Source organism: Ursus americanus, chromosome 4 (assembly GCF_024610735.1).
Source record: "Ursus americanus isolate L20-20 chromosome 4, mUrsAme1.1.p, whole genome shotgun sequence".
Lineage (NCBI taxonomy): Eukaryota > Metazoa > Chordata > Mammalia > Carnivora > Ursidae > Ursus > Ursus americanus.
The window spans coordinates 23,233,034-23,256,053 of NC_142130.1; the positions used below are offsets into that span (position 1 = coordinate 23,233,034).

The window sequence follows — 23,020 nt, forward strand, 5'->3', positions numbered from 1 at the left end:
CCGCATATGAATCCAGAATGATCATGGAATTTCAGACTATCTGGCCAAACTCTGGGTAATTCCTAGAATACACAGATACATTCGATCTAACTTTCTCTGTAGAAACTGAGAGCCCCATCAGTGATCTGGACACAGGTCCAGGAAGACGATCCCCTGACTGATGTGCCCCACAGTTGCCCAGAAGGCACTCTGTGAATCTGCAGGGTTCTCGGCAGTTTGCTCAAGCGTGATCGTGCTCAGTCCCAAGTCTGCGGTTTTTTTTTGTTTTGTTTTTTTTTTAAGATTTTATTTATTCATTTGAGACAGAGAGCACAAGCAGGGGGAGCGGCAGAGGGAGAGGGAGAGGGAGAAGCAGAGAGGAGCCTGATGCAGGGTTCGCTCCCAGGACCCAGGAATCATGCCCTGAGCCAGAGGCAGATGCTTACTTTCTGAGCCACCCAGACACCCTCAAGTCTGCAGTTCTGAGTCCAAGTGTTGACTGTGCAGTGAGACTGTCTGGATTCAAATCCTGGCTCTGCCAATTACAGCTCTGTGTCCCCTGATAAAGAATTTAACCTCTCTGAGCTTCAGTCTCCTCCCCTACCTCATATTCTGACAATCAAACATGATGTATTTGAAACTTACCACAGTACTCGGTGTGTAGCAAGCACTCTTTATTTTTTTAGAGAGAGGGTGGGGGGGGGGCAGAGGGAGAGGCAGAGACGATTTTAAGCAGGCTCCATGCTCAGATTGGAGCCTGACACAGGGCTTCATCTCACGCCCCTGAGATCATGACCTGAGCTGAAGGCAAACGCTTAACCCACTGAGCCACCCAGGCGCCCCATAAGCACTCTTTAAATATTAGTTATTGCTATGGACTGAATGTGCCCCCCTCCAAAACTTCATAGCTTGAAGACCTAATCCCTAGCATGATGGCATTGAGAGGTGTATTCAGAGGGCCCTTAGGAGGTAATTAGGGCATGAAGGTGGAACTCTCATGAATGGGATTAGTGTCCTTACAAGAAGAGACCTGAGAGAGGATCCCTCCACCATGTGAGGACACAACAGGAAGACAGCTGTCTGTGAACCAGAAAGCGAGCCCTCACCAGACACTGGGCCCCCAGCACCTTGATCTTATCTTCCCAACCTCTAGAACTGTGAGAAATACATGTTTATTGTGTAAAACATCAGTCATAACTAAGGATGTACTGTATGGTGACCAACATAACATAACAAAATAAAAAATAAAAGATAAAGTGTCAGTCATGGTAATTTGTTACAGCAGCCTGAGCTGACTAAGAGTTATTGCTGTTATGTAATAAATGTGACTAAACTGTTTTTGAAGCGATTTGCGTTTCTGGTAAAACATATTTTTGAAACCCTAACAGGTTGGCTTTCCCCACTGTCGAATAGTGTAAAACATACATTGACCTGCACATGTGCGGCTTTCTGGCCTTGTGACAACCCCCCCCCCCTCACTTTGGAAAACAAACAGGAGCATCGCTGAAGGATTTCTGCAGAGAACCAACTGGAACTGGCACTACATTCTCAGTCAGCTCCCGGCACACAGAGGAAGGTGCTAGGAGGGACATGTACTAAGTAGTAAAAGGTGGAAAAAGCAAAACACCCCCAGAGCCTTACAGGAGATAAAAGCAGGTGTCTCCAGAACCCACCTGGACAAGTGCCGACCGGCAGGGCATTTACACAGCAGGAAGCCTCGGGTCTCTTGGGCCTTCGCTCCCGCAGCTGTGACAGGCAAGCCCCAAAGTACGTGGTGTGACTCCCATCAGCACTGGGGTGACCAACTCCTCCCTATTTGCCTGGGCACTGGAAGTCCCACATCCCAGAAACCCCTTAGTCTCAGGCAAACCAGGATGGTCGGTCATGCTAAGGTCCAGCACTGAAGGGGCAGCTGGCACAGAAGCCTCTGCAGCTCATGTCATTTATGTCGTGGGCCGGTACAGAGGGACGGCTGAAGGGACCGGAGGGACTAGAGCCAGGCTGAGTCCGGAGAATGCTCCCTGAAGGCGCAGTCCATGAGAAAAGTGCACGGAGGCCCAGGGAAGCAGGGCCAAGGTCAACTAGTTCGGGGCGAGTGTGTGCAGGGGCCGGCCAGTGGCGTGCCCCTCCCGGGCCTGTTCAAAGATAGGCATGCCTTGAAAACTACATTCCACTTTGGATGATTATATAGGAAACGGAGAAAGTGACTTTCTTTCATAAAAGTTATATATTCACCTGGTCTATTACATTGACGATAAAGGAATAAATTGTAAACGTCATTGTCTTTCATTTCCCAGTTTTCCATTTCTTTTAATCAATAACTTTATCCGTTTATGCCAAGAATATAGGCCTCTTACGTGGTGCTGGGCTTAAAGTCCTCTAAAAATATCTTTTTAAAATATTTTTTCTGATTGTATGTTGGTGCAGTTCTCCCACTTTCGCTTGTTTTATTCTCTTTTCTGTTTGTTGTGTGGTTATTTGTTTTGTGAGTCTTGATCCAGGCATCTGCTTAAGACACATATTAAGGGTTTTAATTTCATGTAATGAAATACAGTAGCTGTTGCTGGGAACAGTGTTATTGTGTTTAGAACAGCAGCCCGCTCTGATTGCTGACGCAAGCACCGGGCTTGCGGGTTGGTCTTAGAGGCCCGGTGGCCGTCCGAGCTTGCGGGCACCTGTTACAAAAACCCTCCAGAGGGGAGAGCCCAGCACCCGCAAGGTTTCTTCATTTCCACGGGAGGGCGCTGTCTACCGCGGGGGGATGGGGCTGTGGTACCACCGGAGGACTAAGGAGTCAGGCCTGGAAATTCGGACTGACTGGCTGCCATTGTTTCCAGTTTGTTCTAGGTCATTTTAGCTCTCCTGCTCCGCCCCGTGAGACCCCGGCAGGGGCTGTGTGTGCTCTCGTCAAGCCCGAGACAAGCCCACTGGTGTCTGGTGGCGAGAAGGAGTGGGCAAAATTACATGCAAGGGAGAGAGCGAGCTGGATCGCGGAAGACTTCACAGACCTCATTTGGTATAAAAACAATTAGGACTAATTGCAGGCTTTGTCCGAGGGAAACAGGAGAGGAAAACAATATTGATTCATTACAGTTATTAAGGAGCTACTGTATACGTGAGGACCTTTGGAGGCCTTGGGGCGCAGGCACGGTCAGGGGCCAGCCCCTGGAGGAGGAGACCCAGCCATGGAGGGTGGGGGTGCAGGCTTGTTCCCTCCACAGCCTCCCCACTGAGCCTCAGCTCAGACTCCCCGCCAACACAGAGCTTCCCCGGGAAGGGAGGGGGCGTGCCAGTCCCCAAGGGCATGGGCACACAAGGAGGCACCTTGGGCCAGTGTTTGCTGAAGACCATTCAGCTTCTGGGGAAGACTGTGCCTAATGACACACTGAGTCCGCTCCTGGACCATGGCCTCCATCACCCGGTCCCTCCTCCTTCTTTGAAAATGGTATTGCGTGCCTCTCCTGTGTGTGGCTCAGAGCTAGACCCTGCCACTGCCTTTCACAGCACAAAAAAGCCTCCCTGGGGGTACGGCTGTTCTCTTCACCCCAGTGGGGACATGGGCTCCGGGGCGTTCCTGACACCATCAGAGGGGCAGAGCGAGGCGGGACGGAGGCTCGCAGGCCCTGCGGGGTCACACTGCCCCTCAGCAGTGGGGCTCAGGGGGGCCTGACTGAGGCGAGAGGGAAGGCGGCTGACATGTCACGAAGTGGAACTCACGTCGCATTTGATGGCCTACAGAGGAGACCGCAGTCAGGCCTATCAAAGGAAGGGGGTCGCTGATGGAGGTCAGGCTCTGCCCCCCACCCTCCCTGTCTCAGGCTCCCTGGTCAGTAACTTTCCCCCGCACTCGTCTCTGAGCCCATGGACAGAAGACGTATGAATAACAAACTGACTTCCGACCTACATTTTATTACATCAGAAAGTAAATCAGCCTTGAACTGTTAGTTTTGGATTTTATACAGAGAGATAATGCAGCCACCCCCTCTCTCTCCAGTGTCCTGGTGACATGCTCTCTGTTGGTTTAAACTGCCCTGGGTAACCACTTCCTATTCCTATTCCTTTTTAAAGGAATGTGATACTCCCACATGTCTTTTGTTAAATATCATATTGTTTGTCCACCTCTCAAAACATACCGTCTGATAGTGATTTGGAGTGAGTGGACATTGTTTTCTGACAGTGATCCAATGACACGGGCTCTGAGAGAGCAACACTCTTCTGCAAGACACCCCCCCCCCAGCACCGCTGGCCCCCAGGCACCACTGGCCCTCTTTCGGGGCACCCCAACTGCTAGACACCAGCCTTTCCTGCTCTCAGCTCTGTTCTGGGAGCATCCAGGGCCCCAGTGAGTTCTGGGCAGGGTAGGAAGATCTCTTTGCTCTTCTGTGTTACAGGCTGTCAACAGGCATCAAAACAGAAATGCTTGAACTTCCTGAGGTCTTCTGGGGACAGCCCCTCTTCAGTTCTTTCTCATAATGGGGCTCAGACAATGAGTTCAAAGCAGGACCAGGCGGAAGACAGAGCTGACTGACAGACAATATTTTGTTGTTCCCTTTGACCAGGGAGGAATCTTCAGTACCAGGCAGGCCTTTCAGTCCTGGCTCTGTTCCAGGGAGGTGGGCTCAGTTGGCCCCAGAAGGCCCCCCACCCCTCCTACAGATGGTGTCCTGTTGTCTGTCCCACCAGTCTTCGGACAGCCTGGGAGAAGGCTGAGGCTTTGGGGCCACACGGAACCCACGAGCTATCTATGGAACTCTTTCCCATTGAACTTGAGAGAGAAACCTCCAACTTTTAGAAACCATGGGCAAAGAAAAATCAAAAAATCAATCAATCAATAAACAAAAAATCAAAGCATGTTGATCAAGGGGCAAACTTTAGTCTGTATGCAAATCACACTGGAATACTGCAAAATGTATATTGGCATGTCATTCATGATCCATATGTTAACAGAAATAAAATTTTAAATAAATGCCAATTTTAGGGTAGTAAGGTTGAGGACGAGACAGAAGTTTAAAAGAAAACACGTTTTTCCTTTCGTGTTGTCCCTTATCTGTGTCGTGGCAGGACTCTAGGTGATTTTATACATGCCAACACCTGCATTGTTTCTGGACCACTCCAGGCTTCTCGTTGGGGCAACCCGTTGCTATGGAATGAAATGGGGGCCATGGCCGTGTGGGGTAGTGGGCAGAGGACAAGACATGGACCCTGGTCAGAATTCCTCCTCCACCATTAGCCTGCTGTGCAAATGCCCCCGCAGAATTTGCATTATAAAAGACGGAAGACAAGTTAGACACGGGGGATTCCAGATTGGATTTTCTCTTGGTCTGTATTTGATCTATTATTTTACTTAAGTATTTTTATTTCTATAACCATACTTTTCAATTACTAGTTTCTATTTGATTATTTGTTATATCTGCCTCTCCCCATTCCTGCCTCTCCCTTGCTTTCTGGTTCCTACGAATAACATGGCTAGATTTCGTTTACTGGTTGGACATCCTGCTAGATAGCAGAATGGCGTTTGGAGGAAATACTAAGAAAGGCCTCGGGGAAAAGGCTGCCCCTGAAAGACCAGCTGAGCGTGGCACTGCCCCTAGGAAGAGGCGCTCCGCACTTACAAGGGTTCTTACCATTCCCTGCACACAGCCCATCCGTCTCCACCTCTTGACTTGGCCAGTATACTTCCAACCAGACAGCCATACTCTCATTTCTACCTGTCTGATCCCTGTCCATCCTTCAGGGTCAGACTCAAAATGTGTCCTCATCCATGACTCCTCCTTTCCTCTCCCCTGCCCACCCTCAGCTGGGAACGAGTCTCCCCTTCTCCCGTGAATGCTGATAGCACTGGGTTCTCCTTATGTCCGACTTACCGTTAATAGGCCCGGCTGCACGATTTCATGGCTCGATGTGAAGTGAAGGTACAGGGCCCCTTGTTCAAAACTCACTAAGACTTTTCCGGAGGGCTGCAGCAGAGTATTATACCGAGGGCAGGGCCCTTCGAAGTGCTGGTCACGTGCCACTGTACCGGATTCTCGCCCAGCTAGCTGGCCCAATGATGACTGGGACTCTCTAGGGGAACCTGTGACGCCCACTGGACAAACGTGATTGTTTAAATGCCCATTCAAATCCCCCCCAGGGAACTCCTGAGCTGTCTGCCTCCCTGAGCCCGGTGTGGCGCCCCAGCACCTTCCTGCCTGGCTCTCCGCCTCTCCAGCACTTAGCCGAGGGCACTGCTCCCTGAGCCCCCCAGCCACTCTGTCCTATGCCTACTGCCCCGGTCCTTCAGTCCTGCCTCGTTGACTTCCCGGGTTGACCACTAGCACCTGGAACGGGGAAGAATCCATTGGTTATTTTCCACAATACCACTACGTCTCCCTGTCTCTTTCCCTTCCCTCCTGTTGTCAGAAGTTGCCAGCACACACTCTCTCTGCCAGCATGCTGGGGCAAAAACGCAGTCACACTCTTCCACCTGTTCTTATTTTTTTTTTTTTTAAGATTTTTGTATTTGTTCATCTGAGAGAGAGAGAGAGTGAGAGCACGAGCAGAGGCAGAAGGAGAGGGAGAAGCAGACTCCCCGCTGAGCAGGGAGCCCCAGGCGGGGCTCGATCCCAGGACCCTGGGACCACAACCTGGGTGGAAGGCAGCTGCTTAACTGACTGAGCCACACAGGCGCCCCCCAGCTGTTCTATTTCTTTACTCTAAGTGATAATATAGATACTTACCTGCTGCAGGAATGTGACGTGTACTGTCTCATTTAATGATCTTAATCCTTTGAAGTATGTGCTGCTGTTATTATGCCTTTTACAGATGAGTAAACCAACTCAGAGAGGTTAGGCAACTTCCCAAGATGATAAAGTTAAGGAGTGCTTACTCTTAGCCACTGGGCTGCCTCTGTGTAGGCTAATTGAAGGCAAAGACCATATCTTGGTCTCTTTTCCCCCACGGCACCACTTTTTGCATTCAGTGGGCTATTGGGGGTTATTAAGAGCCCCCATTTATTGATAGTTCCCCGTGCACTGCCCTAGGCTGAGAATTTGCAAATGTTCTCATTAAATCCTTAGCACATCTCTACTAGCCACGTTTTACTGCCCACATTGCACAGATGGAGAAGCTAAGGCTTAGCAAGATTAAATCTCTCGTTAGGTCACATCACTAGTAAATCGTGGCACCGGGGTCGGTCCTGGCTTCAAAGGCAGGGCTCCTGATCAAGCTAAGCTGCTCCCGTGTCTTCCCCTCCCTGCTCCCTGCCAACCTGGCCCCTCTCCACTTTACTCAGCCTTACCTTCCTGCTTGTATCCATCCTTACATGACTCAGCCTCCATTAGAATCTGAGTCCTGGAGACTCAATTGTTGCTTAACCCGCCGAATGATTTGGCTGCCTGTTGCACAATCCCAGCACAGAAAGAGAACGTTGCCCACATTACCTGCCCCGGCCATAGGATCAGCACCTTCTCTATTTCGAGTTGTGGCCTTCTAATGTTTGAACAAGAACGCCAGAAGCAATGACGTTCCATATCACCACATGACTTCTAGAGATCTAGATAGCGAGTGGTGAAGACCTGCTACCAGCTGAGAGCTTTGTCAGATTCAAGATGAATGGAAACTCGTTCCCCTCTTCCAGGCCCTCCACTAACTAACCTCATACAGTTTCCCTCTCAACTTTCAAGAAGTCTAATCAAGGCAATCTATGGATTAGAATGGCCTCTCTGTTTCTTGGTCTCATGCTAACTCTTTTTGAGAGTCCGGATTAAGTTCCCGGAAACCAGGAGAAATCCTCCTGTCATATGAGTGGCTAGTGGCCTCTCTCCTTGCCTAGTAATTGCCGAACTGTCCTTCACCTGTGCACACAGGTTCATGCACAAGTCCACCCCCACTCAGATCTCTATGAAATTCATTTGACCCCCAATCACAGGACGATTCATCCTATTTTTAACCACTGGTGCCAGGCTTGCCTCTCCAATAAGATGATGAGGTGGTCTCAAAACTAAGTCACCTGAGAAGTACCTGAAGAAAGAGATGATGGAGGTCAGAGAAGGGTAGCGGGATACAACATGGATGCCTCTAAATGCCTAAAGCCCAACAGATGGACCATAGAACTGACTTAGTCTGTGTAGATCCTGAGGGGAGAATCTGCATCCGTTGGTGAGGTTACAAGGTAAGCAGGTGTTGACCCAATATGAAGGAAAGGCTTCCTGGTAACTAGAGCGATTCTGTCATTACCAGCATGGCGGAGAGATTCCTGTATCTAAATGCCCTCAAGCAGACACCACACAGTGGAGGGTGCCTCTGAGCTGAGTGGGAAGCTGCCCCAGTGCCTCTTGGTCAGCAATCATGTGTGCGAGCCCAGTCTGCGCTGGGCAGGTGGCAGGAGGCGGGTGGCAGGGATATGACATTTAAAATCACGTAGACACTGCTGTCCTGTGAGAACCTTTCCAATTCAGGGATTGTGTTCCTTGGGATTTAATGCAGGCTGAGGGCAGGAACAGCTTACGTTTCTCTTGTGTGTTCATAATAACCAACGTGGTCCTGTAGAGCCAGACCCAGCGGTGATCAGCTGAGGACAAGAATTGTATCTCCCATCTGTGCATCCTTCGCACGTCGCACAATGTAAGTGTCCAAGAAATTGCTTTGAAGTTAATGAATGTGTGTCATTCACTGAGTGCCCTTTCTTACTGTTCACCGTGGTCTTGAGTGCCCCACTTTTTCCATACTGAGTGCCACAACACCCCCACACAAGGCAAGAAATGGATCCACAGAATCTAAAATATTGACTCTCTGCTGAAAGGACTCATTCCAAACCCAGTAATCTACATGATAGATAAAGAAATGCCCCGATTTTCTAAGGTGCGATGAGTTACTTGACTTCAGTGGCCTCACTCGAACCACCTGACCCTCCAGTGGTAAAGCACAGCTCTTCTGAGCATGTCCATTTCCAAGAGCCCCAGGAAGCACACCGTGGGGCCTGTTAGAAGATGGCCATTTCACCTCTCACCTTCCGTCTCATCTGAAAGTACCACTCACCTTGTTTTGAAGATATCAAAAGTTGATGACAGAAACCAGCAGAAGCGATGGATATGATTTCCTCCATGGACTCACATTCCCCTGGAAAACATTTAACCAGAAATAATGTAATATCTTACCTTTTATTTACCTTCTAAGCCTGAAGTCAAGATAATTTCAACACCAGCTGAGTCATCACTTCAGGCAATAGGTCAAAGTCTCTTCTGCAAAATTGATTTCCAGATATTTTCCACCGACTGAAATTATGGGAATAACCTAACTACTTATTCTTTTCATTGTTAATCAAACTCAGTAGAGTTTTCTATTTTTTTCACCTTTCTTCAACTACAGTACACAGCCGGGTTTTCTACTATTAAAAATAATGATTTGCTCACTTATAAGCAAGGCACAGCGGCCAACCTTCCTAGCTCTCTTTGGCCCTCTATTCTTTTGGTTTGGGGTTAATAGAGGAAAAAATGATTGGGCTAAATCCAGGCTTCATCACTGTGTGATGTGGTCAAGTTGCAGAACCTCTCTGAGCCCCTGTTTCTTCCTCTAAAGGAGGAAAGATGAGAATAGTACAGCTCTCAGGAAGTCATGGCGATTAAAGCACAACGCTCTCTCCGCAGAATAAGGAGTCACTAACATTAGCGAGGATGATGACATTTTCCTGAGGAAGAGCTATTCCGTCCAGCCTCAGAAAGCCCAATCTCCTGATCCTTCCTTTAACCCTACAGTGGTTAACCCTGCCTCTTGTGAGACAGGACGTTTGCATGGGTGTCAAGCCCACAGTGAACAGTAAGAATGGTAGGAAGTTTTCCTTTGAACAAAAGAGAATGGAAGGTTCGCCAGAGTTCCTTTTGTGATAATGACAATCTTACCACAAGGATCACTGTGCTTGAGGCAGATTTCACACATAGCATCACCAGACCGAAGGATACAAGAACTTCCCCTGAAAGAGTAGAGAGATGTGATGAGGTATAAACTTCTCTTTCTGTCCTGGGTTTAGATTAAGCCTCTTCCCCAGGGTTGGGACTAAAGTGTGACACAGGCAAGGCCTAGGGCATAAAATTGAAGGAGATGCCACCCTGAGAACGAGCACCTCCTTAAACTGTGCACCTCTCCCTTGCCCCACCCTAATCCAGGCCCTACCCCCCCCCCCCCCCCCCCCGCCGCCCAGTGGTCCCCTCAAATACAATTTCTTCTCGGGATTTAGATCTGCAGAGGCTGGTCATGGTTATGAGAGCAGGATTGGGGGAGAGCTCGTAGAACCCTTTCTCCACCCAAAGAAAGGGAGTAATTAATCACCTCTGGTCACTGTGATTTAATAATTTTGGCCATGCTGTAGTCAGGTCCACATCTCCCAATTCTGGTGGGCTGGCACCAGATACAAAGAGCTTTTCCAAATTACTCCCAGGGCAACTGGGGCTAAGTTACCTTCACAAAAAACCTGATGGGTCCTTGGACAGGGGTAATTTGCATTCCATTGACCGACGTTTTTACATTGGAGAAATAAATTCCAGTCTGTCTCCACAAGACAAATGTTATGATAATTTTGTATAAGAATTTATAGTTCTTGGCTGGTCAGACGTTGCTGGGCCACATGAGTCCAGGTGAGCTCCTTTAGGGCAGATGGTGTCTTCTTCTCACTCTGCGCCCAGGCCCCTGACATCACAGGTAGTGGGTGTTCGATAAACATTTGTTCAATGCCCATATGAATGAAGAAACACCAGGATTATCAGAAATTAATGCTCAGCCTCTCAGGGCCTAGGCCCTTTAAGTACCAAGAAGGGCAGAGCCAGAAATCCAGCCCAGGGATTAAAGCACCAACCACTGTGACTTCCTCTCTGCGAAAACCAATTGTCCCTCTGGCTTCTGCTGACGTCCACTTGTCATGTTCTGTCCTATGAGAGGGTGCGTTTCTAGCTTTCACCTCCGTTCTCAAAGCTTGACTTGGTATTGTAGCCCCTTCTAGGTCTACACTTCCTCTCTAAGACCCGTGTCTGCCTGCAGGGCCCCCAACATGACTGACCCCCAGCAACTCCGACCCCAGCTCGCCACAATCCTTCTCTTCTTGGCTTCTGATTGGTAATTCTAAACACAGAGTCAGCCTCAGAAGAGTTCACATGCATCGCTGCCCTTGTGGAGAGCCCTACTTTTGACTTCAGAGGACCTGGTCCCATCCTCAGCTGCCATCTTGAGAACTCCGCCATCAGCCGCATGGGGGCTCCAGCCAGCAAGCTCTGCCCAGCGCCCTGCGGTCATGTCCTGCAGGTTGTTGACCCTCTTCTGGCCCTCGGGCCCTTGGGCCTGGTCTCCTCAACCAGCTTGAACAAACTTCTGATATCCTCAATACATTCAGACATAGTGTAAAGGGAGGGATTATTGCTTCAGTACACTGATGTGGGCCTCACAGATAAATGCACAGAAAAGGAATGAAAATTGTGAGACTAATGAGCAGAAAATGGAGTAAATGCCTATCTCCTGCTGGCATGCAAAGAAGTTGGAGCCAGGTGGATGAAGCTAACCCAAGATCACTTACAAGAGCCTGCATTCGGCATGCGAGAATCTTCCCCAGTTTGAAATCGGTGCCATCAGGCACAGCGAGTACCTGTAGCCTCCCTTGGACACCCTTTGCTACAAGTGTCTTGGAAAACATACCAAAATAGTGTCTATTTTCTTCTTCATTGTCAGTAGGTCAATGGCAACATTTTTATCTAAGGAAACTGAAAAAAAAAGTTTAAGGGACAATTTTATTCAGCTTGACTCTAAAGGTATTTCAGTTTCTATGTATTAGACATATGAAGTCGTTGAGATATAACCAAAGATACTCATAAAATACATTTAAAAAGAGTTTTGATGATTTTCCCATATCTGAGTTCCCACACAAATCAGTATGGAAAGAGTAGCAGAGAAAAAGAGACAATACCCAACGTGACCTACGCCAGTTGAACGGTAGAGACCTAAATCGGCACGGTCTTTCTGATCACAGGCAATGATTGGGCCAGAAAAACCGAGAGCTTTAAATATGTCCAAATTATTTGAATCGATGATTCCACTAGTAAGAATCCATCCTGCAAAAAGAACTAGATAGCCAAAGATTCCGAGTACAAAAGTTCATTGCAGTTCGTATGTGATACCGATCAGCTGAGAACAAAGAAATACCCAACAATAAGCAATAAGCAAGTGGTTGCATACATTATGACACACACGAGAGAATCCTAGGCAGTCATTACGTTTTCAAAGTCAGTTTCATGACGTGGGAATATATTCAAGTTACAATGTTAAATGAAAAAAAGAAGACAAAGTTGTATGTGCCGTGTGATCTAAATTATATATAAAATAATTCTTTGCATAGAAAAAAAAGACAAGATGGAAAAAAAGACTATATAACAGACCACTGACACCGTTAAAAAAGAAAGAAAAAGAAACATGGACGTCGTTACCTCTAGAAGATGAGATTGTGGATGAGCGCTGTTCATATGGGATAGGGTGGCAGGTGAGGTATCAATTACTCTTTACTACGGGCTTTGTTTTTCTAGCATCAGTGAAACAAAACAATACCTTGTGCTTTAGAAACTGTCACCCATGGAAGATCTAAGACCAAAGATACCAAAAGAAAAAATGAGCAAAAAGAATGATCAAAGGGAACTCTTTTCTCCCCCCTCTCCACCCTTAGGTTGGGGTGGCAGCGGAGTCCCAAGGCAGAGGAGACGTGAACCTCGCTTCAGAGGTGGGGGGCAGTGGAGGGGCGCATGGGTAGCATGGGGAGACATCCCAGTGCAGGGATAGCAGCAGAGCAGTAGGGGGGCCACGACTGCAGTGTCTGCGTGGATGGGCTTGAATGCAGCTTCATGAAGCCCCTCACGCCTGGGGTGGGCACAATAGCCAAATTTTCCAAGGTTTAAGAAGGAGGTGGTACTTAGCTGAAAAAAGGCCTTTTTTGGTCTAGAAAGTGTCCCAGGGCTGAGATAAAGGGACCCCTGATTAGAGGATGCAGGAGGGATGTCTTGCTATAGACCAGATGGGGGCAAGCAGGACATTAGCTTGTGGGGCCAGGGGGACATGTCAGGTGGATATACTCGAGCACCAGCAGAGACGGTTACCTGGCAGAAGGGGCCAGCACAGACCCCAGCCGCACAGGCAAAGGCAGACACCACTCTCTGCCCCACTAAATACAGTAAAGTGGTATTTGCATACGTCTCCCCCTCCCCACTCCCCTCCCCAGGCTTCCTTCTGACCCCAGGGGGCCAGCCTAAATGGGACTGGATTGCAACCAAACATCTGGGAGATAAGGTTACCTATAAGTGACTAGATTAAATTTCACAGAAGAGGGCTCAGACTCAGAAATTCAAGTGTGTGTGGAAAATAAAGGTGTATTTTATACACCTGAGCTTATGACCTCTGAAGTATGTACTCCCTGCATATATTTTTGTGACTCCCAAATTTTTAGTCATGACCACATTTTATATCTTAAAAGATTACTTTAAAGAAAAGCATTGCATCCACACCAAGGTGCAAAAGGATGGAAAGTCACCGTGTGTCCTGAGGGTCATCCTGCTAGACGGCCAGAGCTTGTGGGTCCCGAAGAGCCAGGAAGTCACTCTGAGAGAGAACCTGGAGCCCCAGCCCCAGCTGCTGAGCCTCCGTCCTTAAGATTCCAGATGACCATAGGAGCACCTGCAAGTAAATATGAAAACAGTCCTCCCATCTACCTCTTTGGCCCATTGCACTTCCCCCTTGCTTACCTTTCGGCTCCCAGCAAATCAATACGATGACACCTTCTTGTAGAAAGGGTCCCTCTTTTTTTCAAGATGCAATATTATTCTCAATATCAGAGAACAGAACAAGTCCATCTACGCTCAATGGTGACCTCTAAATCTTTGAAGAACATGTGGGACTTCATGTTAGGGCTTCTTTGCTCCCGGCTAAACCAAGCCAGGTCCTTCTCTGATTTTTTCCAAGCCTCTCACTATCCTGCCCACCCTCCTGTACGTCACACCTGGGATTGTCAAGGGCCACTCACAAGCCGTGCCTGGAGCCAACACTCTGGCCCCTTGCTCGGGCCGTGAAGACTCACTCTAATCCTGCTAGGGCTTCGAAGGGCATTGCGGAGGCCTTCGTGTTCTTAGCCGCCCCCAGAGCATCTCAGTCTGCAGTGAAGGACTCGAACCCAGAGCTTTGCTAAAGGAGTGGCTTTTGGACCAGGGCCCCCCTCTGCTGCACTGATGGGGGGCACCAATCACACCCAGCCATCCAGCAGACCCAGGTCGGTGCCCGTCTGTGCAGAGGCCCCGGCAGTGTGGTCTGCGGGAGCAGAGCAGCCCACCCAGCCCTGCCTCGGGAAACTCCTCCTCTCACCCCTGTTCCACACTTCAGGCAGAAATCTCCTTCCTTCCTTCTTTTCTTCAAGGCTCTTACCCAAGATCTTAGCATCCCCGCTAGCTCTGTCCTGCTTGCTCTAGACATCTGTATCTTTGCTACATTGGCGGGCCTTGTTTTCCCTCCAGGAGGAGATCATTCTTCCTTCCTTTTTTTTTTTATTTAAATTTTTCATTATGTTCAGTTAGCCAACATATAGTACGTCATAAGTATTGGTTGTCATGTTCAATGACTCATTAGTTGCGTGTACCACCCAGCGCTCCTTCTTTCTGACGTTAGAGGATTTTATCAAATTGCTGCCTCTCCCCGCTCTCCCCTCACAGACCCTACGGCGTGCCCTGGTCCCAGCAGGGGCCACTCCCTCTGCTGCCCACGTCACAGCACGACAGGCTGGCCGTGGCGGCCCCTCCTCACCGTGGCGCACACTTTATCCCCTCCATGTTCCAAGCCGACTTTGCAGCACCTCCCCACCCCCACTCCACCTGCCCCCAGCAGCATTGACTTTGGCAGATTTCTTGGGGACCCATGATGTCCTAACCTGTTTGCTTTTCCAGAGCTGATGATTGCAGGGGTTTACTTGGAACCAGAACAGAAATCATCCCACGTCCTGATGCAATTCCTCCAGCAGGCTCCTACAGATAAATAAAGCCCTCGGCCCGGCACCAGCCTACTTTTTGGAGCACCTGGGTTGGTTCCTGAAGCTTCCAGCCATCTGCCCAGCTGCTAGGGCCTCTCTGGAGCAGCCATGAGGTCCCTCGCCCTGCTCCTTTGCCTGGCTCAGCTCTGTAGCTGCCGTTCTGTCCCACTTGGGCCAGCTCTGGCTTATAGGCAACCGAACTGTGACGACCCAGAAACCGAGCAAGCAGCCCTGGCGGCCGTGGATTACATCAACAGCCACATGCTTCAAGGCTATAAGCACACCTTGAACCAGATTGACAAAGTCAAAGTGTGGCCTCGGGTAAGTGATCCTGCTGTGCCTGAGCCCTGGCTGCGTGCAGAGCTCCGCTGGGTGCCTCAAAGATCACATCTCCCAGTACCAGGGACCTGCGGAGGGGCAAACTCTCTGGTTTCTTCCCAGGAGGGAGGGAGGGAGGGAGGGAGCAAGGGGGGCGGGGGACAAAGAGGAGACGTTCTGGGCTGTAGTCATGGGTCTCAGGAGGGTGCTGGACATGGGTGAGGACGTGTGCAAGACAAGAAATGGCTTCAAATGATATTTTGAACACCACAAATAGAAAGTGTGGCTTGCTGGAAAACCGTACGCACAAGATACGGGATTCTAGCTGACTGGAACTCACTTCTCTTTTTTTCTTCTGTTTATCTGGATGAAGACTGAGAGTGAATGAAACTAGCATTTCACAACCACCTACTAAGTGCCAGGCCACTCCTCACACACCATCTCCTTGCCCCCTCCCGTCCCCCGGTCCTGGGTGGTAGGTACTGTCCTTGTCTCCCATGAGACGAGACCGAGCCTCTGACATACTAGGACGTTTTGTTGCTGTTCAAGATCTATAATTTGGAAGCATTGGGCCGGGATTTGATTCTAGACCCATGTTTCTTCCTCTACACAAGTTACCTCCCAAAGAGAGGGACCCACATCCCAGAAAGAAACCTCAGCCTGAATGGGGTTTACCTCTTCACACACTAGACAAGTAACCAATGTAGTCTGGAGCCCGTGATAATAAAGATTAAGCTGGAAAATATATATGCCTTGGGGGTCAGTTGAGAGCTTTGGAGCAGTGAGGAAACGTGTATGTCTACTGCCGACTTTGAAATTCGATTTTATAGCTGATGAGGGGTAATTCTTTCAGCAAACATTGATGACCAGCCTTCCATGGGTAAGAACCGTGTCGGGTGCCACGAGAGATATTAAGGTGAACCATATGAAATTGCTATTTCTGTGTATTAGATGCAGTCCAATATTGGCATTTTAATGGTTCGACCTGATACAAAAGTGAGAAAGACATAGTGCCCACAAGAAATTTACGATCCAGAGGGGAGAATAAGGTAAACATCAGGACGTCTGGACTAACATCTGATCTCACAATGGGACAAAAAATTTGAAATCAGTGTGGATTTTAGGAGTGCTGCAACCATCCTGTAGCCCAGGAGGGGGGTTTGGAGGAGACATCTGTTAATTTGGGGAGGGGGGGGACATACACAACAGGTGTATTTGCGGGAAAGTAATGAACGGACATTGCAATTTTCGCTGACGGCAGAGCTTGAGAGGTGCTTTTCTAGAGAAACCAGGAGTACCTGGTCCTAGTCACTGCAGCTGTGAGTGTTCTCAGGGTTTAACCTGAGCATGTCTGCACATCATAAACACAGCTTCCTCCTCGACTACCCTTCCTCGGGTACTAGTAAGAACCTGAATGAGAGGCAAGCAGAGCTGAACTAAAAGAAAAACCACCACAACAACATACTTGTACCTTCTGGATTTTCCAGGCTTTGGAGAGGATACAGAAACAGATGAACGGCCAAGAACAACGACAAGGATTTACCAAGCTCCCCTGTCTCTGCCTTCCCTGCTACTCTTCCCCAACTCTACCAGTGACTTCCAGTTTCAACTCAGGGTCAAAGGGAGGCGCGCTCTGCCCTCTCGTTCCCAGCAGGGGACAGCAGAGAGCAGCAACTTTGCCTCCAGGCATCTACAAAGACAAAAAGCCAAGGACAGCCTTTCTGTTTAGGAAGGAAAAGAAAATGGGGAAGGAGGGAAAGCAGACGATGAGAGGGAAGGCAGAAAGAAGTGGGGGGGGGGTGGAGAAGACGAAGAAGAGGCACTAAGATATTAACCTACATCACCCGACTTTGCCACTTGACTGAAAAAAAGAAAAATCCAAAGCTGATTTTTGCAAAGCACTGTTTGAAGGGTGAAATTTTAAAAATTAAGTAACAGTGCTCATTTTTAGCTTCCAAAGAGAGCTCAGAGTGATGGCTGTGGTCCCATCGACCCATGGCCCTTTCTTTCTTGCAAACACCATCCAGAGCTTGCCCAGCCAACAGGAGAAGCCCTGAGAAGCCCTGGCCATCGTCCTGTCCACAGGCCAGGGCAGAGCTGGGGGGAGGTGCCGCCTAACAGGAATGACTGTTCCCTCACCTCTCCGACAGGGCCAACTTCAAGCCCAGTAGGGGCTCCCACTTTGACCCGCTCAGCGGGACCGGAGGAATAGGCTGCTCACCGCTTCATTCTGTGTCTCCACAGCGGCCAATGGGAGAGGTGTTTGAGCTTGAGATAGACACGCTGGAAACCACCTGCCACGTACTGGACCCCACCCCCCTGGCCAACTGCTCCGTGAGGCAGCTGGTGGAGCATGTGAGTGCCCCTCCTAGGGTGACTGCAGGGGGCGCCCCAGTCAGTTCCCCGGTGGTTCTGCGAAGTGCAGGCCCATTTTACCCAGCTCTTCCTACATGGCTAGCCCGTGTGCAGTTGCTAAAATTACCATTTGATGCTGACTGCCCAGGGGTGGATTTTTACAACAGTGCAGCTTTCGTGTAGCCCTTTCTGAAACCAGAGAGCATCATGTTTCAGTATCACTCAGTCAAGGTGATTTCACGAGGCTCATCTTTGACAACATGTCTGAGGGACCCCCACCCCCACCCCCGGACTCCCAGTGAGCAATGAAAGGCCAGTCCCCCTCCCGAGCCCTCACTGTGGGTTTATTTCTCCAGGCCGTGGAAGGGGACTGTGATTTCCGGGTGCTGAAACAGGATGGCCAGTTTTCTGTATTGTTTGCAAAATGCGATTCCAGTCCAGGTAGAGATGATGATTATTATTTTTATTTTTACCCTGCGGAGAGAGTGAGGAAGGGACCTGAACTGTTTTCAGTGTAAGCAGTTTTAGCCACTCTGCTGGCGAGGAAAAGAAGGAGCCCAATTTCCGGGGATCTGGAATTGTAAAACTGTTTTGGTAAGGAGCTGTTGTCATAGGAGGTGAAAATTCCCGTCGATGAGAGGGGCTCCTGCAGAAATGTCTGCAGGACAGGAGCCACCTGAAAGTTTAGTAAGAAGCAGAGACAGCAGCTGAAGCCATTTGGAGCATGTCCTAGGCCTTTCAAAATAAGCAGAGCCGGGATGAACGCCGTGGAGAACGACGACTCACGTGCCTTTCTTCTCGGTGCGCAGACTCCGCGGAGGACGTGCGCAGGTTGTGCCCAGGCTGCCCCCTGCTGGCCCCGCTGAACGACACCAAGGTAGTGCACGCCGTAGACGTCGCGCTGACCGCCTTCAACGCTCAGAGTAACGGCTCCTATTTCCGGCTCTTGGAAGTCTCTCGGGCTCAGCTTGTGGTAAGACTGAGACCTTTGGACAGACCCTTGGGCGGTTTGGTGGCACCTCGGGAATGGGGGTGGGCAAACAGCTGTGGGGGACAGAGCAGGTGCAGGGGCAGCGACAGGAAGGCAAGGCGGGCGGTGGGAGAAAAGGGAAAGATGGGAGCCTTAGAGGTATGAGCGGTAGGAGGACACCGAGTGTCACGAGGATCCAGAAGGAACCCTCAGCACCACACGCATGTGGAGTCACCCCAACATAAAACAGCCAGCCGCTGCCTGTCCCGGGTTGCTCGGCTCTCATCACCGCCAGGGCTCGCCGGGCAGCAGGTGGGAGTTCGGCATCATCCAGAAGCACGCGCTGTAATTCACGGGTTTGCACGTGCGTGTCGCGCACCACCACGGATCGTCAGCACGCTCATAACTGATACTTGTAAAGGCGTGAGCCTACTTAGAGATAGGCATGTAGTGGCAGGACCCTAAAGTGCCTTTTGGATCATTGAAAAAAAATCGAATTGTATAGTGGATTATTTAGCACATTTGACTACAACAGAATTCTAATATTTAAGAAAACCGGTCTTCTGGATACCAGACATGGCATACTTGGAAATGCACTGTACGTGTAGCTGGTGATTCTGACGAACCAGAGTGAGGGATTCTCAGAAACCCCCACCCCAGACGATTTTATTGTTGTAAGCATCCATATACTACAAGAAAGAAAAGCACAAGTGTCTTCTCTACTTTTCTTTAGATTTTTCATTTGATCCTGCTCTCTATGATACCGTAGGTGGGAGAGGTGTTAATCTCTTCACTTGCCCACCCCATCTTGGAGTAACCTGAACCTTAGGACTCAAATTGCAGCCCCGAGAGGGAAGGCTGTGTATCACAATATTGTACACCTGAAACTAATATTACACTGTATGTTAAATGACTGGAATTAACAACAGCAACAAAAAAACTTAAAAAAAAAAAAAAAAAAGAGGGAAGGCCAGAGGAGGGTGGGGCCCTGGGTTCCCACTCAGGTCTGTTAAGGTGGGTGCTCTGGACTCGTCTCTGCTCGGAAGGGTGGGCCGTGGATCCTTTACCTCCTTCAGCTCTGTATACAAGCACTTCAGAGCACAGTGCCCCAATAACTGGCCTGTGGCAGCCGCTGGGGCCGAGTTTCCTGGCCACTCGGTGTGTTCTAGGGATACAGCGCTCCCTGGAATGCGCAACCCCAGTGCCCTTGCTCCTTCCCTCCAGCCTCGCCTTCCCTGGTGAAGTCATGTTGCCTCATAAGCATTTTCCTTCATCCTCCTCAGCCTCTTCCACCTTCCACGTATGTGGAGTTTGCCGTGGCTGCCACTGACTGTGCCGCTAAAGACGTCACAGACCCAGCCAAGTGCAACCTGCTGGCAGAAAAGGTGAGCAGGCCACGCCATGGGGGCAGCCACACTGGCCGTAGAGCGGGGCGGCCTTGCAGCGAGTTAGTATGTTGGGGCTTCGGAGAAGAGATGACAGTGAAAAATCCCCACTCCCCGTGGGGCTGGGTTATGCCAGGCCTTCCTCCCCACTCAAGAGCGGCCACCAAGTCATCTCCCCACTGGAGGCCCCTGGAGTTTGGAGAAAGACAGAGGCTGTTTCCTAATTAGGCCAAGTCATACCCAGGTCCCAAGAGTGCATTGTAGATTTTCTAGATACACCTCTAAGATGAAATCTTTGAAGTCCTTGGTGCTATAATGTCCATTTCTAGAAACCTGGCCTAAAGAGATCATCAGAGATGTTTGACAGAAATATAGCTAATGAGATGATTTATTATTGATTCAAAGTGGCCCAAAAGAGACCCAAATATCCAACAGGAGGGGGTCATGAATACAATATGGTACATCAATAAATAGAAAATTATATAGACCCTAAAAATTATGTTTTGAAAGAATAATGAGTGATATAAGGTGTCATCATATTATAGTGAGTGAAAAACACAGGGTATGAAATGGTATAGTCACAATGATCCCAATCTTTAAATGATTTTTAATATGTTTAAAAATAAAAAAGAAATACATGTATGTTAACAGAAGTTTTCCTGGGTCACCACAATTTCTGGGATGATGGGTGATCTCTCTCTCACTCTCTCTCTCTCTCTTTTTATAGATTTATTTATTTGAGAGAGACAGCATGAGCAGGCGGGTCAGGGGGAGGGAAAGGGAGAGAATCTCAAGCCGACTCTCCACTGAGCGTGGAGCCCGATGAGGGGCTCAATCCCATGACCCTGAGCTCACAACCTGAGCCGAAACCAAGAGTCAGCCACTTAACCAACTGCACCACCCAGGCGCCCCTCATGGGTGATCTCTTACAATCCCAAAGCCTACTTGTATTTTCTGCCTTCTATTTAGAATTACATATTGTAATAATCTTCTCTAAGCAGAAACTAGAAACTTTAGGGAAAGAATTTTTTTAAGGAATTAAGAATTGAAGTTTTTTTTCTTCGACTTGGAGTATCAGTGAAACTGGGGGACAAAATCCACTCTTTAAACCAGTTCAAATAACTCTTCTCTTTCTGTGGGCAGCAATATGGCTTCTGTAAGGCAACCCTCACTGAGAAGATTGGTGGGGAAGATGTGGCCGTGACCTGCACCGTGTTCCAAACACAGGTAAGGTCATCGTGGATACACTTGCCCTCATCCTCAGAATACAACGATCCTTTAACATGTATGCAGTGTATTGACAGGGCATGCTGCCCTGTCCTTCTGAGCCCCACATATACCCAGAGCTCTGGGTATATGGAATGGTCAACAAGTGAAAGGATACTTCCGCTCCCGCGAGCTAGTGGCTGCAGGGAAGAGCCAATGCTAGTGTGAGGTTGACAAGTCCATCTTTCTATCCGCAGGGGGTGGGGGTGGAATTCTGAGTTGCACAGGTGGCCAGACATGCCCGGCAGCTCCCCGTGGCTGCAGGTGTAGGTGACAAGCAGGCGATGCTGCTGGTGGAAGCTATAAGGGGGGGTGCTTTTGCTCGTGGGATATATGTGTCAGTCCACCGATCCCAAGACCACTGGTGAGAAAGGGGCTACCACAGGCCAGTGACCCCTCCCTTCTGGCTCTGATGACAATCCTTTGCACCCAGGTGGCTCTTTTTTGCCAGACTCCTTGCCAATAAAAATTATTACTGTGAGAGAATTGGGTGGGGTTCCATCCAGAAGCATGAGTGGCCTTGCCTGTGAGGAGAAAGGTAGCTAACCTGGACATGGTCCTCCCTCCAGCCTTTGCTCCCGCAGCCCCAACCGGAGGGCCCCGAAGTAGTGGCCGTCGACCCCGGGGCAGACCCAGCGGTGCCTGTGCCTTCCCAGCCTGACGTGCCGGTAGCCTCCCTGGTGGTGGGACCCATGGTGGTGACGGTTCCCAAGGCCCTCCTGCCGGGGCACCGGACTCACTATGACCTGCGCCACGCCTTCACGGGGGCGGCCTCCGTGGAGTCGGCCTCAGGAGAAGCAGTGCACGTGGTGAAAGGCCCCACGGTGGTGCAGCCTGGCATTGCTGTTGTTCCGGATCCAGTGCTCCGCCCTTGCCCAGGGAGAATCCGATACTTCAAGGTCTAGCTGGAGGTCAGAGACGAGAAGGTTTAGCCCAGGAACACAGATAGCCACCATTTTGTCTAAGTCTGGGTGTGGGAGGGGCCTCGTTTGCTATCAAAGCAGGTGCTACACAGGTCTAGATGAATATCAAGTCTTCAATTCCAACTTCTCTTCGTTCTTCAGGGGATGGAAGCAGAGGGGCAGTGGTAGGTCTCACGGAAGGTATAAGGCTGGCAACTGGATGGCCGTTGTTTCGATGCTAAGTCCCCACCGTTGTGTCCTCTGCCGTCTTTGACCTCACAAAAACAGTTGGAACTGGGACTTTGAGTGGTGCTCTTGCCAACCTCATATTTTCTTGTTAATAAAAGTGACTGAAGGACCTTCCTTAATAAAGAAGGTTCTAAGCTGAAATGTGATCTTGATTGTTGCTTATTCCCTCCAAGCTCACATGTGATCTGTCTTCAAAATAACCATATCACAAATGTCCCTAAGCAAAATCTAAGTGAAAATAGAAATAAAATGGAACAAAAATCAGCTGTATTATTATACATAGGGGGAAAAAATTAGACCAGGATCTGCTCACAAGCCATAAAACGAGCCCATTTCCTTAAGAGAAAATCCTTCTTTTCATTTCATGAGGGTCAGAAAATATTGTGAAAGGAGGACACAGTGCCTGAACTTTGTACAAACCAACCGTTGGTTTTCCCCAATATCCAGGTAAGGGGGGGATTGGTAATTAACACAGGAGCCTCGCTTTAATTATATCCCTTCATTACGTATGTTTACAAAAACTGTTGATTGTACTGTCTACACTTCATTCCATGATAGAGGATTGGTCTTTCTAGCCAATCCA

At 49.3% G+C, this 23,020-nt stretch overlaps 1 protein-coding gene and 1 long non-coding RNA gene across 3 annotated transcripts; one reads left to right on the forward strand and one right to left on the reverse strand.

Moving 5' to 3' along the window:
- Window positions 1-3,868: 3,868 nt before the first annotated feature.
- On the reverse strand, window positions 3,869-11,747 carry LOC148110217 (uncharacterized). Its single transcript, XR_015724158.1, has 3 exons — window positions 10,411-11,747; window positions 9,855-9,925; window positions 3,869-9,075 (listed from the first exon to the last, which is right to left on the reverse strand). It is a non-coding gene; the product is annotated as an uncharacterized LOC148110217 (long non-coding RNA).
- A 3,264-nt stretch (window positions 11,748-15,011) lies between these two features.
- On the forward strand, window positions 15,012-22,578 carry AHSG (alpha 2-HS glycoprotein). 2 transcript variants are annotated; one of them, XM_045811258.2, is made up of 7 exons: window positions 15,012-15,313; window positions 17,555-17,665; window positions 18,022-18,106; window positions 18,475-18,638; window positions 19,919-20,020; window positions 21,164-21,247; window positions 21,856-22,578. In XM_045811258.2, exons 1-7 carry the CDS (start codon window positions 15,101-15,103, stop codon window positions 22,189-22,191), a joined length of 1,095 nt encoding a protein of 364 aa, XP_045667214.2. In that variant the 5' UTR covers window positions 15,012-15,100; the 3' UTR covers window positions 22,192-22,578. The 2 variants fall into 2 exon arrangements, with proteins under 2 accessions (XP_045667214.2, XP_045667215.2); XM_045811259.2 differs by having other exon boundaries at window positions 21,871-22,578.
- The last annotated feature ends 442 nt before the right edge of the window (window positions 22,579-23,020 follow it).

What these genes read in the sequence shown, in the direction of transcription:
- AHSG (XM_045811258.2), top strand. Translation starts at nt 15,101, where the DNA reads ATGAGGTCCCTCGCCCTGCTCCTTTGCCTGGCTCAGCTCTGTAGCTGC. An exon ending in AAGTCAAAGTGTGGCCTCGG is followed by an intron (nt 15,314 to 17,554) that starts GTAAGTGATCCT and finishes GTGTCTCCACAG; the next exon opens with CGGCCAATGGGAGAGGTGTT. An exon ending in AAAATGCGATTCCAGTCCAG is followed by an intron (nt 18,107 to 18,474) that starts GTAGAGATGATG and finishes CTCGGTGCGCAG; the next exon opens with ACTCCGCGGAGGACGTGCGC.